The sequence below is a fragment of the Camarhynchus parvulus genome, chromosome 1A (assembly GCF_901933205.1).
Source record: "Camarhynchus parvulus chromosome 1A, STF_HiC, whole genome shotgun sequence".
Classification (NCBI taxonomy): domain Eukaryota; kingdom Metazoa; phylum Chordata; class Aves; order Passeriformes; family Thraupidae; genus Camarhynchus; species Camarhynchus parvulus.
Window position 1 is genome coordinate 55,459,099 of NC_044586.1, and position 20,450 is coordinate 55,479,548.

At 36.5% G+C, this 20,450-nt stretch overlaps 1 protein-coding gene across 1 annotated transcript in view; it reads right to left on the minus strand.

Moving 5' to 3' along the window:
- Positions 1–4,787: 4,787 nt before the first annotated feature.
- CPNE8 (copine 8) overlaps positions 4,788–20,450 on the minus strand; it is a 69,925-nt gene continuing 54,262 nt past the window's right edge. Inside the window, exons 15-20 of the mRNA XM_030959883.1 lie at positions 19,898–20,079; positions 17,829–17,956; positions 14,320–14,422; positions 11,615–11,672; positions 8,849–8,922; positions 4,788–5,360 (exon numbers count right to left, since the gene is read on the minus strand). Of these exons, the coding sequence (XP_030815743.1) occupies positions 5,172–5,360; positions 8,849–8,922; positions 11,615–11,672; positions 14,320–14,422; positions 17,829–17,956; positions 19,898–20,079 (734 nt within the window). The 3' untranslated portion in view covers positions 4,788–5,171. The remainder of the gene's footprint in view (positions 5,361–8,848; positions 8,923–11,614; positions 11,673–14,319; positions 14,423–17,828; positions 17,957–19,897; positions 20,080–20,450) is intronic.

The window sequence follows — 20,450 nt, forward strand, 5'->3', positions numbered from 1 at the left end:
TTTCTTCTCCTTGAATTCCCTCTGGCTGGTGATTGTGTGCTGATGGCCCACTCAGTTTAAAACACAGCATCCAGTGCTAATCACTGTGCACATCCAGTCAACTGCTTTGATTTCATGTTCAGCCTGAAGCAAAGCAAACCACAGAGCAGCCTGTGGCACAGGGACATACAGGCCCCTCAGTCATTACTGCAATCTTGTTCTTCTCAGAGCTGGGCAGGATTTTTGCTCCCTGGGAAACAAAGCAGTGCAGGAGTGATGGAATTGTTCAGTGCACGGGCACAGCCTGTAGGGGTTTGGGAAGGTTCTCCCACCACGTGTGGCACAGGATCCACACTGCATGGTTCCTGGGCAGGTGTCTCACAGCACCTGTGCACCTTCTGCAGGATGGGATATCTGTAAGAACACTCAGTCACTTCAATGCCTTCGATGGTTTGCAAAATAAAATCATTAAATAAAAATTCCAGTGATGAAATTTATTATTGTCAAGTGTTCAGCTGCAGGCACATGCTCCAAACTGAAGTACTCTACATCCTTTCTTTAGATGGCCAGCTTGAAAATACCAGCCATCCACAGTCCCTTGCACACTCATGGCAATGCATAATGCTGGCTGGAAGGAGCACCTGAAACCATACCCTACCAACTCAGTGGCAAAGAAGCAAAAATCCACCATGGAGCACTGCAGAAAATGTGTACAAGTGCTACAAGCCAGTTTAAAAATGGAGGACATTTCACATGAAAAAAATGAACAGTATGAAACCGCAACCCAGCAATGGGAACGGACACAGTCTGTCCTTCTGAAAATGTTTCTGCTGCAGTGACACCCACCTGCTTCCCCACACATCCACTCAGTAGGGCTAGTCCTGCTCTCATGCATCATCCTTGTTTTGGGAGCTCAGAGTTAGAGATGACCTCTGGTGGGGAGGGCACCCCGCAGAAATCCTCTCTGATCATTTACCCAAATTGTTCTGGCAGTCCTCAGTGCCCCTCTGAGAGTCCTTCCAGTTGATCCATGTGATATCTGAAGTCTCAAAACTGCACCCAGTACATGAGCCAAAGCCTTATTAATGTGAGAACGTGGATTATCTCAGGTGGCCATTATTCAATGTTTTACTTATGACACCTTCCTCTCTCTCTCTGTTTTGTGACCCACTACAGCCTCAGACACTGTTCTAAGGAATTGCTGCACAGCCAAAAAGTGCTGTAACTGTGCAGGGGATTTTTGTTACTCCAGTACTCTTACCTATTTGTCCTGATTGAATTTGCTCCTCTCTTTTAGGCATTTTTTCTAATTCATAAAAATAATTTCAAGTTTTAATTCAATTTTTGGAAGTGATTAAATTATCTCCAGTTGATATAATCCAATAATTTAATAACAAAATATTATATATGGCTTCATCAATGGAAATGGCTGAGTAATATCAAAAGCAAGACAGGTCCCTAGGGAACAGCAATTGTTCTATTTCTTGAGTTTGATGATGGAAGACTGATAGCATTTTTCTGAACAATCTGACCAGCTTTATAGTGCTTCACAACACTTCAAACAAGGCCAGTATCCTGCTTTGCTTTTAAAATGTCTTCTTAAAGCAGCTGTTTCTCTTTTTTATCCTAAAGCTCATTATATTGCTTTTTAAGAAAATTGTTTCAAAACTGTGTAGTAGTAGCAAAATTTTATTGGTAGAGGTAACCCTTAGTCTGAATTTTTAATTGACTATTTAATTCAATGATTATCCCTCTTCTGTGAAGCTTGAAGGAAAAAACCACACTGAGTATTTAGGTTTTCCCTAATGGACTAAACATTCATCCTTTTGTTAAATAATTGATTTAACTTTCCTTCCCTTTCTAGCAGAGGTTTCATTAAGCTTTTACAGTCATAAAATTTTTTGAGTTTTTCTGTTCTTTTTTACACATATCTTGCTTTCACATTTATACATAGCTACATATTCTTTCTATTCTTGCTGATTTTTCTTTTTAAAGAACTTCTAGAGCAATTATAATGGCCTCTTACTATGCTCCCAGGTTTCCCATTGCACTGGTGTGACTTCTCATTATGTGTCCTTTTATTAGTTCTTAAAGATGATAAATAATTTATCATTCTGTTTGTTTCAACCATTTTATTAAGTATCCTGGAGTGAATTTCATCTGCTCCTACTTAGGTGAGAATTTCCAGCTTTCCCAAATGCAACTTCTTAGAGAATCCCTAAACCCTCCTGAATCCTCTTCATCTCCTAGAGACACGTCCCTGTGGCACCACACAGCAAACTCTTTTTGTAGACCACTGAGCTGATTTAAGTCCATGTAAATTCTACTGTATAACTTTCCATCTTGGCCTAAAATGACAAAATTCTATTTTCTAACCAAGATCAAACCAGTTTCTTCTTCCAGATTAGCATCAATTCCTCACTAGTCTGAATCAAACCTAGGAGTCACTCTTGACTTAGACTCCATGAGCCAGCGGAGTCTAATTCAAGAGTGAATTTCCTCATTTGAGGGAAATCTGTGCCAGAAAATTTTCTGCATGTATTATGAAGAAAATATCTATTCCAAGATGGAATACCAGTGGAAGAGAGGTTTTGTCAAGGCCAACAGTTTCTCTCAGGACAGTTCATTTGTCACATAATGTGTCACCTTCTACCTTTTGTAAACACAAATACTCTCTGCTACTCTTCAGGCGTGGCAAACGAGTAAATTTTGATAGCAGCTAGCATTTCTTGGGAAGGAATAAGAATTTTGTGTTCCATTCTTCTTGAGAATAAAGCCAGGAGTAAAAATGGCTGTAGGTGATTTTTTGGAGAAATTCAAGCTCCGAGCTTTAATTCTCATCCCAAAAAAACTGGAATGAGAGTTAGTATGTGAGATTATGTAATGATTCTCCCATGTTACAGATTCAAGATGCCAAGCATAGAGACAGGGACTCTCACAGGTCTGGAAAGAGCCCTTTGCCACTAGAGTTCTCAGTCCACTTATCACAACTATTTCTTTCCATTAAATATGTTATATTTAGAACCCAATACTAAACAGAAGAAAAAAGCCCCGACAGTGTGGAATAGAACAGACTGGTGCTTAGGCTGGACAGACAAAATAACTTTGATGAAGTAACACCTTTCTTTAAAAGTTCTTTCATTTGTTAAATGAACTGCTAGATTAGTTTTGAGATTAAACTAATAAAGGTACTGGCTAAACGAGAGCTAATAAATTACTCTCAGCTGTGTAAGTTTGTTTGCTGGTCTTCCAGTGATATGTTGAATACATGGCTCACTGGGAACCAGCACAAATATCAGCAGAAAGATTTGTCTAATCAAATGAAACAAGAGAAACATAGTATTACTTCACTTTTTCAAAAGTGCCAACACTGTTCATGCAAAAAATAAACTTAGAAGATGAAAGAAGAACACCACCACCAATATTAGATTTAAACTTACTCTTTATGATGCACTTTCATCAAAATTTGTAGTTGCCAAGTATCAAATTTCACTCATGCAACATCAATCCACTAAGAAATACATATTTTGGTGAGAAAATTAAAGTCCATATTTATGTAAAAACTGTTTCAAAATAAAAATAAAACAAGATTTTTTTTTTACCAAAAAAAGATTTTTTTTTTGTTTTTGTTAACAGAATAATTATTTGGAAAACGTAATTTCCCACATGAAATAGTTAAAGGAAGTTAAATATATTTAAAAATGGAAGATTCTGCATTTACATAGTTATGCCATTAATATTGAAGATATGTTTTCTGGCAAAAAACTTCTCATGCTTAAAAAATGCACCTTAGTTTTATACTGTACATTACAACATACAGTAGTAAGAAACAGAATTAGTAAACAGGTTATATGCAAAGAAAAAAGTTACGTATACAAGACAATTACAACTGTGACACAAAAAAAGAAATGTTCTGTTTAAACAGTATCTGAAGGCAATTCACAATCATTTCAGGAGTTCCGTGAAATTTAAGGCCATTAGTTCTAAATAAAATGTATCTGACACAAACTCACAAAACTGTGTATTTTGTACAAAATATACATGCAAAACCATTTTATAATTATATATCAACAGGCATATAATAAATTTTTTTGGGTAGTTCCGTACACAAAATTGTGAACAAAGCAACATAGTTGTGCAATTTTTAAAACCAGTTAATTAACTTTATTATTCATGCACCCTGAATGGAAATGTGATTAAATGACAATATTAAACCCAAATATTATTAAGCCCAATATCCCTTTGAATGGGCAATCTAGACAAAAAAAAAAGTTAAGATTTAAAATTTTTGGAGTTTAAAATGATCCATTATAAAACATCTGCTGTAATCACTTCAAAAGACATTTCTGATGCAAAATTTCCAGTGCTTTAAGGAATGTATTGTATGATTTAATGAGCTCAGTGAGTCAACTACAATACTCTGATGGTTCTGGATTGAGGTAATTTTCTTTAATTAATTATAGCAAGTAACTATTCTAATTTGTTTCAGTAGTTAGTTTAAAAAACTGTAAACTTAGATAAACTCAGAAATTGGAGAATCTCTGAAAAAATACACATACCTCCCCCTCAGTCTGGAGCCAGTTATAAGTCAGATGCTATTATGTTATTCACATTTAAGAGTTGAAATTTTCAATACATGAGATGAATGGATACTGAGAACTGATTGAAGCACTTCAGTTAGTTTAAAACACATTGATATATTTGTCCTTAGCTTTCATTTGTATTTGTCTGGACAAACATTCAAAGAGATATTGCTTCTCTTGTTATCTTGTGACAAACTATTGCAAGCTAGAAGACATGTGAGCCAATATTCCAAACTTTTATTCTTAAGAATAGTTATAAAAGTACTGAAATTTAAAAATAGTAACATGTAAACATTGATACAGAGTAATAGCATTCCTATACATTTATATACACACAGTATTCAGAGAGGGCCCAATCTTCTGAGTTGAAAACCTGACTTGTGCTTTCCCCCCTCCAATAAATACATCAAAAAAGTAGGGTGTTTGGACTAAAAAAAAAAGTCCCAGAACATCAACATTTTGCCCCTAGCATTTAAAAGCTTTCCAGTTGCTCATGCAACTAATAGGAGAATTTTGGTATGTGAAGAGAATTTTTCTAGCTCCAAAATGTTATCAGAAGCTACTGCTGCATCCAGAGATTTGTGGTAAATGCTAAACACTTCAGAGCAGTCATATCTGAGTCTGCAACACGTGAATTGGGGGTGTGTAGGGGGGTGGTGCAGGTGATGGCTTTATTCCTCTGACTCTCATGTAGGACAGAAACTGCTCTGGGATTTCAGCCAGCACATCTTTAGCCAGTCTTGCCATGCTCAACACGTGGTTTCCACTTCTGTCAATGTAATCTCGGAATGGCACAAACTACAAAACAAGAGATGTTCACTCAGACACAGAATGTATCTTACAACATAAAATAAGAAAGCTCAGCCTAGGGGTAAGAGTACATAAACATGTTACCTTACACAGTTTTAATGTACATATACATACATTGCATTTTATGTCATGTATTTTATAAATACACATTGTATCTCAATTTTTATAGATCTGCCTTCTAATAGAAATAGTGTAACACTTTCACTTGGGTGAACCCTTTCACATGAGCCATGGCTAGTTCAGGTTGCTGATGATGTGCTTCACTGATGTATTAGGGTTATCTCTCAACCCCTTCCATGCAAGAAGGTAATTTTTGTCTCAGAAAGCCATTCTCAGCTTCCATTCCCTGCTCCTGCAGCCACCCACCAGACTCCCTCCACTCTGGCACTTGCTGAGTAGATTTTTTTGACCTCTGAAGTGAACAAAACAGGAAGGATGACTTTATAATTTTTGACCATTTTGCATTATACCTAGTAGAACTCTGAACCACCTGAACACTTTTAATATGATATTAACAAATGCATAAAGAAGCTAAGTAAAAATGACTGGATCAAAAAAGAACTTGTTATGTGATATTCAGATGTTCAACACTTAAACCATTTACCTGCCCAGCCCTGGCTTGGATTTTGTAATACTTAATGGGAATCTTGTGCTACTGGCATACCAAAAGGAAACAATCCAGGCTCCTTGATTTTTTTTCCTTGTGTAAAAAGGACATGCAGTCTGGATTGAAGAACATGTATCTCAACCTAAGAGATCCCCTTACCCATTAGTCTGCAGACATGAAATCTCAGACCACTGCTCTGTAACAAAGTGGGGATATGGCAACAGTGTAATTGCTGAAATGCAGTTATACAACACAGATGGCCTGATGTAGCTCTTCTCCTCTCCCCACACTGCAGAGATGCCAGAGCAGCTGCAGGAACTATAGACAGGAAAGCAAACCTAGAGATGTACAGGGACAGCTAGCATGGAGATGGCAGAGGAATAGAATGAAAGGCATAAGAGAAACCAAAGAGAAACTGATGGAATGCCAAGTGCTTTTCTGTAATTTAAGAGTTTAATTAAAAAGGCTGATATGCAAAATTCTTAGGAGAAACAACAGGTGCATCACTATAAGTAAATATTCTCCTAAAATGTCTTAAATAGCAAAAGGACAGGAAAGGAGCAGAAATTAAACAAAACTGAGGAAGAACTGGTACATATGTAGTACAGAGTCCCACAACATGTATCCATACTAGTGAGGAGGAGATAGTGAAGAACATGCCTCTACATGAGCTGCAGCCAGTAGTAAATATAACACATACAGTGGACTCACTGTTAACAGACAAACTTTTCCTGTACTAATTTAATCAAAATATTTCACAATACTAGAATTAATAGGTAATTAGAATTAATAGGCAATACTAGAATTAACAGTAATACTAGAATTAATAGGTAATACCAGAATTAATAGGTAATTCACAATTAGAATTAATAGGTAATTTCACTAGTTAATTTTAATTAACCTAATACACAAAAACCCCACTTTTTAATTTGAGTAGTTAGTTTTATAAAGGCAAATCAGTTTCAGCCTGCTAGATACAAAATAAAGGTCAAACCAAATTTAGACAGTTTGACAGAATCCCTTTTTATTTATTTAGTTAGTCTATAAAGTCAATATTTGTTAGCATTTAGACAGAAAAAGAGCACAAAATAATACTGTGTTTGGGTAGTTCAATATGGCATGGGGCAACATTCTGATTAAAATATATTAATAATAAATATTTTATTACAATTCTGATATGCAATGAATTCCAAAGAAATACAAAAGGGTATTCACTGCATTTTTCTTTTCAGCACAGGTTAGTAACCTCAAAGCAAAGCATTTTCACAAATCTTGTTTATAATATGCTAGAACTCTGTCCATTTATGCTCTTTAAAGCTTTTTGGGCTGTTGGGCAAGTGTAATGCTCGCCAGAAGATACCTGAATTAGCTTTAAAAAATCTGAGATGGCACACAGGGCTTTGCAGAAATATGAGCCTGGGTTCCACCCCACACACTGCTCTGCTGAAAGCACTGACATTTACAGAACAACACATTACAGACAGCCCCTCTCCAGCCCAATGCGGACACCAAGGAACACTTCAAAGACTTTGACAAAATGAGAAACTATTTCTTATCTCCTGTTAGCTGTCTTACATCATCGCTACCTTCAAAACTATCTGACAGCAATGACCAAAGAAGCCAGCATGTTTTACTCTTCTAAGAGTTTTGGTATCTCACTTTCTCATCAGCTGTTATCTCTATATGTTGCAAAAATGAAAAAAATACCTTTCTCAACTATTAGAATTCAGGAATCCATGACTTTCTTTAATGTATATCCATAGAGAGTATGAGGGTAATTTAATTTCTATCTTAGGCTCATTTCTGATCCCCATTTAGAAAAAAAAATAGAGAGAATTTTAATGCAGCATGCAAAAAGACTGAAGAAGACTGAAAAAAAGAGTTCTGATAATTTTCATTTCCATATATTTATGGTTTTATTAGAATAGAAAAATAAAGAAAGCTACAAACTATAAAATCAGGTGTCAAACACATGTTTTGAACACATCCTTGGACTGAAATATTACATCCACCAGCAGTTATCAATCAATCCTTAAACATTCACGTATCAGCATTTGTAACATTAAACATTTTGAAGTTTCAGTTCCTGCAGATATAAATGGAAACAAATAAACATATCCCAAAATTCATCAGCTGCTATCTGTCCTTAATTGTCATGCAGTATGAGCTATTGATATGGCTCACTTATTTTCCCTCTATATATATTCTATTAAACAACAATATAAAAATCCAACCTGTCTTGAACAGAAATAAGTGCGAACAAGTAAGAGGAAAAATAAGTGAACAGCATGAAGTCTGACAAATAGGAGGAATAAAGGAAGAAGAAGAAATGGCAGTTCTAAGGTGAGGTTTGAATCTGTCAGTGTTTAAGAGGCATTTGGAAAATGTCCTTATTAACAAGTTCTAACTTTTAGTTAGCCCTGTACTTAAATGGCCATGCAGTTGCACTAGATGTCTGCTCTAAGTCCCTTCCAACTTAAATACTCTATTTTATAAATGTGTTCAGGCACTACCAGGAAATATGGCGTCCATATAAGATTTACTTTTAGCCAGTACCCATTTTTTCTAGAAACATCATGTTTCTCCAAATTTTCAGTAGCTAACTCTTCTCCATGGCTGTATAGCACCAAGACTTTATAACAATGCCCTGCCAGTTAGGGGTCATTTTCTAACAAATGCAGATCTCCTCTTGTGTGTTATAAAAAGGCTTAGAGCTGTCACAGAGAGTTTCTGAGCTTGTTATAAACACCTCAAGATAAAGTATGCCAGTGCTAAGGCAAAATGAAAGGTAGGAATATAGATAGAAATGAGAATTCAAAACAAAGAGGAACAGTAAAATCTCTCTATGATAATATATTTTCTCTCCCACCTGCACAATGTCTCTTTCTGCAAATCTTCCTCTTGAAGAAATCCTCACTACATCCCCATCCAGTTCTTCCATAGCTTAAAAAAATAAACAAAAAACCGTTATGAGTTCAGGTACACAATAAAATCATCCTACTGAGAAAAAGTTCAGACAGCTTACACTTTTGAGCAATAAAAAACCAACAATTCCTCTTTAGATAACTCTGTTAAGATCATTTGCATCAGAAAATACATCATGTTTTGTAGCTGTTTTGCACTTTTTCATGGTGACAATACATACTTTTAACTTTATTGTCACCTTCAGAAAAGAGCAGAGTATGACAAAGTTTTTATCCTTTCATCTCTCAAAACAGCAAGTACATCTGGTTTTGTAAGGCAATATATATATATTTTCAGAGGTGCAGAAAAATTCATCTTCAGCAGCTATTGTTACAGAAGATATCAGAGGATACAGCACAGAGAGGTAATAACTCACAGTCACATTGAAAAAGCAGTATCTTCTAATGCTAGGGAATGAGGAGTGCTTAAAAAAATTATTAAATTTATTGGGTAATTCTTCTTGTATCTTCTGAGCAGGATACAGGTAAGCTCTGTTGTCCAGATACCTGGAAGCTATTCTAGGTGGAAAGATGTACCTGCTCTCTTGTCAGTGTTGAAATGGATGGATTTGGGAGCTCAGATTATTGCTGAGATGTTGGATCTGCAGTTCTACAAACCTTCTTTTAGTGTGTGCTATGAAAACCAAAGCCCTGCACCTCAGCTTCTCAGGGGTTTACAAACTGGGCTAAATTCACCGAAACTAGCACTTCAAACACTAGTTCTTCTGAAGCAAGAACTAGAAAGTATAAATGACAGCATCAGGAGCCAAGCTAACAGAGTATATTTGCTCAAACAAAGCAATCAGTAGGTCTGCAGAGCATGTTGCCTGATGATGCTGTTGCAAAAATGTACATGTGTTCAAACCAGGACACTGAACAAGTGTTTGAAGGAGTTCACTAAAAATTTCCATAACAGACATGAAGCACATCCTGCCCAGGAAACTCCAACCTAAAACCAGTATTCAGGGAAATATCAAATTTGCTTAGTCTGTTCTTAACATTCTCTAGGGAACTACTCATGGCAATGTCAGATACAGAACACTGGGCAGAAATGCTTCTGTTGTGACCTGTTACAGTCATCCCCACATCCTTTAGTGAAGCTCTACCAAATGTATGTGTCATCTACCCAAATTTCAAAGTTTTAAGAACCCCTCTGGTTTTGCTCAGGGGCTGGGAGATGTAGGGAACAGGGAGATCTGAAGAGGAGCAGCTTGGTCTCTCTAGGGCAGAACTGAAGCTCCAGGGGCACTCGAATGTGCAGACACCCTGAACATCACCCTCCTGCAGGCACAGCAGACATGGAGTCTGTTGTTTATTCCAGAAGGAATTTCTGTTTATTCCAGAAGGAATTTCTGTAAATGGAAGTAATTCCTCTGTCCTCTTGGGCACTGAGGGACCACAGACTTGGCATACACCTCATGGTGAATCTCACTGAGGCAGTACACACCAGGATTGTGGCTCCAAAGATGGAAACTGCATCCTGCAGTACAAACAGAATCCCAGCTTCAGGAAAGGGGGAGGGAGGACACCCCAAGAACATGTCCTGACTGAGAAAGGGAGCCTGGGCAAATCCAAGGACTAGACAAACAGGGAGAAAGGGAAAATGCAATGGAGGGGTCGGAGAATGGTAAGTAACACAGGACTACACTGGAATTCTCAGGAGTAAAAATGAAGTTTACAAATTCCCATCATATGCATTTATGAATATAAACTGTCCTTTCTCACTGATTGTGGCATACAATCACTTGAAGTGTAAGTGTTCACCTGGACAATTTCTTCATGGAGTAAGATACCTAAAATTATGACTACTATACCACTTGCCATGTAGCATAAGAATAATGCTTGTAATAAAAGAAAATAAATTTCAAATAAATAATTTTTGTCTTGTTTTTTCCTCTTTTTCCCTACATTTAGAGTACTTGTACAAAAATTAACATGTACAGTCATTAGTGAACACTAAACATCTGTGGCAGTAGTACTAAGTATATTTAATGTACAACAGAAGGCAAACTGTCTAACCAGATGTACTAGAATTAAAAGAAATTATTTAGGACTTTGAGGAACAGACACACACAATGCCTACACTTCATAGGGCACTGATACCTACTTAATAAATTAATACAAATAATGGAAGCAGCTTAGTTATTACAACAGAGAATGGTGTTCCAGAATATCACAGAAAGAATATATAAATAACCTGGTAATTTCTCTCCTGCTGTAATATTCTGTCAATGCTGCTGCACAGTAGGGCTCACTCCTGTCACCAAGTGAAACCCTGTTTAATCCAGATCACCTCAAATGTATTTATTTTTCTCAAGATTCTATTACTGCAGTAAGATCAATATTTCCACTCAACTGACACTTCACAAGGCATCTAAATATTTGTGTTGAAGAAATGGAACATTTCTTGAGTATAGTTTACTTTACTGTAAATGCTGAGCCCCCATATGGCTCTGACTTGAACAGAGAGCCTGAGGGGCTACACAGCTCCACATGGTAGCTTGTAATCACACCGAGTTATCAATCAATCAATCCAGCTGGAAATGCCAGCAGCACTCAGTCCTCGCTTCATATAATGTTCTTTTAAAGACCAATATTTGTTTGAAAAGCTACATATTACTAAATTGTAAGCAAATCTAAAAAAAAATTAGAAAAAACACTACAACACTTACCATCAAACTCTGCTGGTCCTACACCCACTATAATTATGGACATTGGAAGCTTTGAAGCCTTCAAAAGAAGAAAAAGAGATTTAATGCATTACATAACCTCTGTCAATAATAGGAGATCTGAGAACAAAGTGAACAAAAACCATGCAGAAATTATGTTTTAAAGAACAATTTTTTCCCCCTAAAAAAGTTGAGTGGAGTAAACTGTCTGCTTAAGTGGTATAAAACATCTTGAACAAAGATAGAAAGGCACATGGTATTTTATTTTTTCATTACCAATTCTTTGAATCATATAGGATGCTAATTAAAGACAAGAAACGATGTTAGCATTTAATATTAATATGACAACTAAAAGGACAAATTTCTCCTAGAAACTTTTGTAAACTGACAGTAATTGCAAATACGTACCTAATAACAGTCTGACATTTATTTAAATGTGCTTTGCTGTTTCTTGATTTTACACAGCTGCTTGCATCTATGGGATACTATTTTGTACATTGATCTTACGCCAGTTTTTAAAAGGAAAGAAATAATCTATTTGAGCAATATGTATATTACATTTATCCCATTAATGAAATTTTACTCTAGTCAATCATCCATGCCACAGACAAGCAAGATATAGAATTGGCCTGTGGTAAGATTTTTAATTTTACTTTATCTTATTCATTCAAAGGTATCTGCCTGTCTCTGAATAAACTCTGTAAAATCTTTAAAATTACCAAGACACTATCTTAAATATTGGACTCTCCTGTCCTGATAGTAGCATCAGTTCATAGAAATAATGTGAATCTGCCTCTGATGAAGAAGGTATCAACTAAAACCAAAGAACATTCAGCAAATGTCAGGGTTGACAACTTACTGAGATAATTCTGGTAACTCTGTTGCTTATTGAGATATTGTGATAAACTGTAAAATGCCTACAGTCATCTTAAACATTAAACAGGAGCATACACTGCTTCTGTAAAAAAAAAATCATAGATGTACACCTTCTCTTACTACAGAACCTTCTGCTTTCTAGAATGTTATTTTTTGATTGTAAAGAAAGTATCCTTTAAAGAGATTCCTACTCACACAGACACTGAATTATGTGATACAATGAAATATGAAATAGTAAGTGGCAAGGACAGCATAAAGACAAAGAGTTAAACTTTTGCATATAAACCTAAGTCTTGGCATTTCCTGAATGACAGCATAACCTTTAAACAGTCTGGTAAAACAGAACGTGTCTGACATATATGCTGTAATGAGAAAGATGCCTAAAAGCACAATTAATGTTCAAATTGAAATATACTCTGAGTTTTATACACATCAAGTTGCATTGGACATCATTGCCCTTTTTAGTATTATGGATATTATTAAGACTGAAAAACCTGCTATTGAATAGCATTTAATTAGTTCTGGCATGGTATACTGTGCTCACACTTCAAGAAATACGCAGAAAAATGAAGGCAACTTCATAAAAACCCCAGACAGCAAATATTATCAAACTTCCACTTATTCCAAGCTAACACCACATCTGCTGTGTTTCCAGACAGTTGCAGACTAACAGCCATTATTTGTTGAAATGAACTATTACTGAAAACAAGGGTTTTCTGTATGTCTTGGTGGCAAAGGAATTAATCTTACAAGGTATCAGCCAACTGCACTCGCTGGTCTCTTATGCACAGACTTCAAATGGAAGGGTGAGTCACAACCAAGAGCTGCTCTTTTTTTCTCCACTGAGTCTTTTTGTCACCTAAAAGCAGCTCATCTAAAAGAAATTATGTTTCAACCTTCTAGTCTGGGCTGGAGAATGAATTTCCAAGCTTACTATGACACAGACTCTGTGTATGTGCTGCAGGCTGGGACTGAGGGCATCTTGGTCCCCAGGGAGAGGCAGAACACTGGGGTGGAATTTTCATGTGCACCCCACAAACTTAAAGAGCATCAAATCTCTACAGGAGGTACTAAAAGTGGGTCTTCAAAACTGTGCCACCTAATTCTGCACTATTCACTTGGACATGATGCTAAATTACTTTAATGTAGGCTTTTCAACTCACCACTCTGCTGTTAACTAGTTCCACTGTGGTATGTTAAAAACTACTGGTAGAGATCTTTTCCAAACATGTCTAGGAGTGTTTCTGTGAGTACTTTTATCTGAAATTTCCCACAGGCAAAAGCACAATAGAACCTGCTCATAATACAGAATATTACCTATACCCATGGCAGTTTGGAAGAGAAAAATACTGAAAATAATGCAGAAAGTAAAACAGAAAATGCAGAAACTAATAAATAAGGAACTTACAGAGTTTTAGGGGACTGTTTTGAGGGAAATCAGAAAATTGGTATGCTTGCCATTCAGGATCAGAAAGATGGGGGCAGTTTTAAAAAAGTGTGGGGATCAACACTGTCAGCAATTATGAGAAAGAAAAGAGTTTACTATGAAAAGCTGCATGGTGGGATGTGCATGAGGAAGGAGGAGGCAAGAAATAGATGAGTAAAATCATACAAACATACAGGGCTAGACAGAAGAGTATCACCACAAAATACTAATTAGGTCAAGTTGACTTTTGCTTTCTTTTCATCTTTATGCATAATAAACTTCTCCTATTTGGTAAAAATGGGTACTCATGGAACAAATCTAGTGCCTGAACTATTAATCCACTTACTTTATTGCCTAAAAAATGAATTTCTACAAACATTATTTCAACACTTTCAATGAAACTTACATTCACTATGGATTCTTTTGTCTGAGCCATATCAGATATAACTCCATCTGTAATAATGAGAAGAACAAAATACTGGGAGCCATCTTTTACTGAAGCAGCATATCTAAGGGAAGAGAAACCAATATTATAATAGTAAAAAACCTTTATAAAAGGAATTAATATGAAAACAAGCTGGAATTGCAAAATTTGACTACCAAGGACTAAAAAACACAGTGAATTTCAAAAGTAAAGACACTCATATCTAAGCCAGACTTTATACTTTTAAATGAGAACATTGAAAAAATATAACTAATACAAGACTGACAATCTGCATGTGTTGCATCAGCGAAAATGGGAACTGCACCACTACCAAAAGGAGCAGGGACAGAATGTGCCTCATAAAATGATGAGATGTTAGCCTAAATTGTTTAATAGGTATTACTTATGGGATACATAGCTGCCTATGAAGGGTATACATGAATACTGAATGGTTGGGTTTATAGCACAAATAAAACTTAACAGGAATCAACACATTGCATATTTTTCTATTCTTTTTTTTACAAATCCAGGTTACTTACTGTTGACCATGATTGCAGATTTATAGTTCACATTTATATGCAGGTTTGTAAAAGGCCTGAACATGCACCCTGCAACCCTGGCCTCAATATTAATTTCTGACCACCCACAGATGTCCTTTCCTGCAAGACTCAAGCTTTTTCTTGTGCTGTACAGGAATGCAAGATAAAATACACCCAGTGACACCCAGTGCCATTCCCACCTCAGTCAAAGGACCCAAGAAGCAACTACTCTTTGCAAAGTCCTGAAAGAGAGTGAACCCAAAAAGCCTCACTAAATTCTATGGCCTGAACAGAAGAACTTTTTAACTTTTTTTTGTGGGAAGCTGTTTGCTGCTTCACAGCCTCTACAGTTCCTACTTTTATGAAGACTCTTGGTGCTGTGAAGAAGTCAAGAAGTAGAACCTTGTGCAGTGAGTTGTAGAGAGAGCAGTAAAAGAAAAAAATTAGTTGCCTCAGGAATGCTTTTCAATACACGGCCAAATACCTGATATGACTGTGAAATAACTCACTATTTTATTGGTCACTGAATATGAAAGGCCTGGCTCACTGAGCAGAGCATGTTCAATGATGGCCACAATGCTTACATATGCTTGCAAGATTCTCTGATGATAACACAGTGCATTGGCAAGCAACTACTTCTGATAAATACAGTGCTGCAGTCACAACATTTATAAGAGTTTGGAGAAAGCCACAACTGATTTACAGAACATCATCATCTTCCACCCTCTCCCCAGGATCCAGATGGGTAAAAAAGCCATACAAGCAGTGAACCTGTTGGATATCACCTATTTGCATGCAGGCAGTAGGGACTGATAATTAAATATTGAGATTAGCAAGACCTACCACGGAATACATTTTTACTGCCAACCAGAGACTTCTTTTATCTCACTTTTCCACACTACTTATAAACTTTCCAATGATGATTGCATTGACAAGGTATGATGAGAGAGTAAAATAAAAATTATCCTCCCTGAGCACTTGACACTGTCTACATACCTACACTGAAGAAATGGAACAGAAATCCGGTTATTTCAAATTTTTCACAGATTAAAATGCTCCAAAGCCTTTTGCAAGAAAGATCTTACATGAGGAAGGGAGATGGGAGATAACACTAAGTTGAATCTGGTGTAGTTTAGATAACTCTTTAACTGGGGAAAGGATAAAAAAATCATTATCTGCCTTATTGTCTGCCTAAAGAGTTTCCAAAGAATACCAAGATCACAACAGGACAGTAATATCTGACATTGGTTACAGAGATTTCATCAGAGGCACTCTTTTAAGTAGGAGGGATGTGGAAAGAAGAAACTTCTTTGAGGATGAAAGTAGGGTCAAAGAGTAACTGCAGGGCAGTACCATGTCTATGAGAGTCACCAGAATAATCAAGAAATTGAACCTTGAAGGAAAATGGTGTTACTGAGAACTGGACTGATACACAGATTGCTCTAGGGATCATGCAGTAGAAATCCTTGTGAAGACACTCAGCTTTCCCACTATAATGTAGTATGATTTACTACTAGGAAGAGCTCCCAAAGTCTGCAACAACTTGATATTTAGACAGAAGTTCAGTGGAAGGACTACTAATAGTGGTGGACAGTCTTCTGTTAGTCTGCAAATGTTGGCAAATATTCCTGAAAAACAGCTGGTGAGAAAAAGAACTAATTTTATGCCAATACTTTGATAAAACTGGATCCAAAATTTCAATTTTTGCAATTAACAGCAGGCTTGAGATAAATTGCCAAGTTCTGGATCAGGTATCTCAGCTGCTATGACCAGTTCTGAAGAAAAAGAAAGAGCCAGAAAAATTATTGGGTTAGATTTCCAGATAATGTGGCCAATGCAGACACTGAGTGCCACATCTATGGAAAACTGCTACTGAAGGGATCATGTCAAAGGAAAGATTAAAGGAGACAGATACTCTCAGATGACAAGCAATGTAAAATACATGTACATCATTTTAATGGTATGATCTGAATACAAAACAACTAACCCTAATGATAAATAGCTGAAATCAGCTATCTAGCCATGCTAGGGGGCACAGAAAATTCTCTGCCCCACAGAATTTGCAAATTATTTTCTGCTGGCCTGTAGAACTAACAATAGCAAACCAGATAGTACATAAATATCTCTTGCTGTTAAAATTAGCCATTTTGCAAGCTTATAAATAAAACATTACCAGTACAATGATTTACACATCCCTACTTCTTTATTTTGCAACCAGTAGTTCTTTGTGTCTATAAATAAAATAAAATCTGTTCAGCAAATCACCTAAGCCATATCCCTTTCCTATATAAATTCATGGAGGTATTATACTGCCAAGGTCTTCAGCTCAAGATTATAAGTCAAGATCTTGTCTGCCAAAATAAGGCAACATTATCCTTCTTAAGAAACTTTCTCTAAACACAGGGAGGTTTTTACTGTGAGGAGTTAGATGAGGTGTTGCATAACAGCACCATGGCTCCCCAATGGTGACAGCTGTATCACTGCCTTGAAAGTGCCACTACCAGCTGGGAATTGTTGGCACAGAGAGACCTGCAAGATTGTGTTGACATTTGGGACATTCAGAGATTAGAGAAACTACACATACATAAAAAAACTCAGAACTTATAAAAAATTTTGACAGACGCATATATTTTCTCTGAAGTAATAATTCTGTGCTCTAAAGGACAAAAAAGGAACATGACAAAAATTTTATTTTCTTATGATTTCTGCTAAGATTTTGACTCAGGCTGGTCAAATGGATCACTTGTATTTCTTTTTAATCAGCAATTAAATTCTGCATAATACCAGCATATGGTCTTCAAACCTACTCAAAGTCACAAGGTACTTAATTTTGGGACTGAATAAACAAAACAACTGTCAATAAATACCTTTCTCTGTAACTGTCAGCCTTTTATATGCAGCAGTTGTTCTGACACAAAGAAGTTTCTGCACAGCACCTGCTGTGATGCTTACCTGGCTACATGATTAATTACAGGAGCAAAGTTTGTTGGTCCATAAAGCTGTACAGATTTTAGACTCCTGTAATATGCCTCCATTACACCATCAATTCCATGGCAGTATGGATTTTGAGGGTTTCCATTCTAACAAAAACAAGAGATGATTAATCAGTATAACTAATTATGAAGTAAAAACTACACAGGTTAATGAACACTGCCCAGTGTAGATATGTAAAAGGCAAAGAGCTAAGCATTCTAGGATCTATTCAGAGAGTGCACTACAAATGCCCAGTGTATGTGCCAAGTCTGCTTGTGAGTGTTACCTGCTGAGGTGAGGAGGTTCTGCCAGCCCCAGCAGTCTGGATCACTAGGGCTGGCTTCTAGACATAAACACCACCTTTAGTGTAATTAAACACTCCTTCATATATACAACAGTAACAGGCATTTCCCTGTGTGGATTTAAGGTATGAATTACAGGTCAGATGTAAACCTGGAAGCATGTTTAGGAGCACAGTTCAGGCTCAATGTTTTATTCTTTTAAATATATGAGAAAAAGAAATGGTAGCCAGATCCTGAGTTCATACACTTAGAAGTGTGTAAGGTAAACAATAAACTTTCCATTGTTTTGCCCCAATATTTCTGCATTGAAAAAATTATTTTTGACCTGGTATAAGCAAAAGAAGAAAGGAATTTCCTCTTTGGGAGCCCACAAAATGGCTGGTACTGTAAATTCTTACGGTAGGCATTTTACTACCTATCTCCATAATGACTCTTTAATGAGGATACCTATTAACAGATGGCAATACAAACACAAAAGCAGAATTCCAGACCCATGTCAGGCCAGGAAAATGATCAATGATTGTTCAAATCATCCTACTCTCCTTCATATGCCAACACCTCATTGGCTTAGTGTGCCAGTACCTCATTCTGAGGTAAAGTGTACCTGCCTGAGAATCTAGACAACCAAAGAGGATTTTGGACAGAATTTGTCTAAAACATTAAAAGAGAGAGCTGAAAACGCTGCTAAGCATTACATGGGAGACACCTATATATGTTTACATATGGAGGAAGGAAATACACACACACACACATATATATATGTATATGTATGTATGTGTATGTATGCATGTATATATGTATGTATGTATGTGGTGCTTTTTCTTCTGTAAAAGTATCATGATGGCTCATAAAGTAACTGAATTAATTTTAGAAATAGCCTTAAAACTCAGATGTATCAATATATTTGGATTTGCTATACAAAGTCCAAAGTCTGCAATTTAAATGGGTATTTGTAATTGCACCTGTTTTAAATTGCATCTATGTGGAAAACATTTCCCTGAGGTAAGATATGTTGCACTCTTTTCTAGCACAGGCTGACAGAAGAAATACACGTCCACAGTCACCAATCTGCTGCCATGTCTTTGATGCTGACTGATTAGAACTCCCCTGGTACACCTACATTTGCTATAATTCTGACACATTTATCCTACCCTGAGAAGAACAAAAACCTCAAAATAAGCAAGTAGATAAACCAACACCAATCACAAGCATCACCCTTCTGGCAAATCCTGGTAGATTTTAGGTTTGTAATTTAACCGACCCATGGAGGAATCTCAGACTTGTTCTTATCAACTCATCTTTTAGTCCACTTAGATATCCCTGTGTCTCTGAACTAGCAGCCTGTAAAGACAGAGATCCCAGAAAATGAGACAGAATAGTAAGAATAATAATGAAATTTTATCTTGGAGCATGATTTGTTTGCTTCTTTAGAGATATTAGCTTCAGTCTGAAGCCTTTAAAGCATCTGTTTCTCAAGCTGCTACAGCTGAGGTTAAAGCTTATTACTTTTCTTTACTACGATTTTTGGCCTGCAGGGACTTCTTGACTCCAGATTTCTCTCCATAACTTCAAGTGAAGTAACTTCAGTATGATGAAAAGTTTTCAAACAACTATTTAGAGTAAGCACAGAAGACTTAGCACATTCTCTTGTTCTTTACTTGTCCAGTAACTGCTTAAGACTACAACCTTAACTCCCAAAATTGTTGTAGTAAAGAAATTTTAAAAGTATATTATTTATTTACTTACCAGTGCAAATTCATGTGATACTCTTCCATCTGGAGGGAGTCTAGCTCCAAAACCTAGAGCTGGGAACATTTTATCACTATCATAGTCCTGAATTATTTCCCCAACAGCTCTCAGTGCCATGCCATAGGCATTCAGCTGATAGGGGTTCATGTAGTGCAGTGAAGTTGGCTGTAAAGGGTTACCTGTTGAAGCAAGGATCAGATTTACTTTAAAACTAAATCGCTTCATCACATGAATTTTCTCTCTTAAAAATAAGAAGTTGTATCAGGTAAAAATGCAGTGTTCCAAATAAATTTTAAAAGTAGCAGATTTTTAGTAGTTCTAAATACATTTTAGCAGAAGTAGCTGTATTTCAGCATTGAAAGGGCAGCAAGAAACTTGTAGATTTGTGCAATTTATACATTTTTAAGACGAAATTTACAAAAGTATTATGGCATTCTGAAAGCAGCTTTGGAGGAGGATCACAACTTATCTCTGCTTAGCCCCACTTCAGCCTCACTCTCCCTGGAACTATTTGGTCCTTCTCAATGGGTTCTTGTAAGTTTTCTCCCAG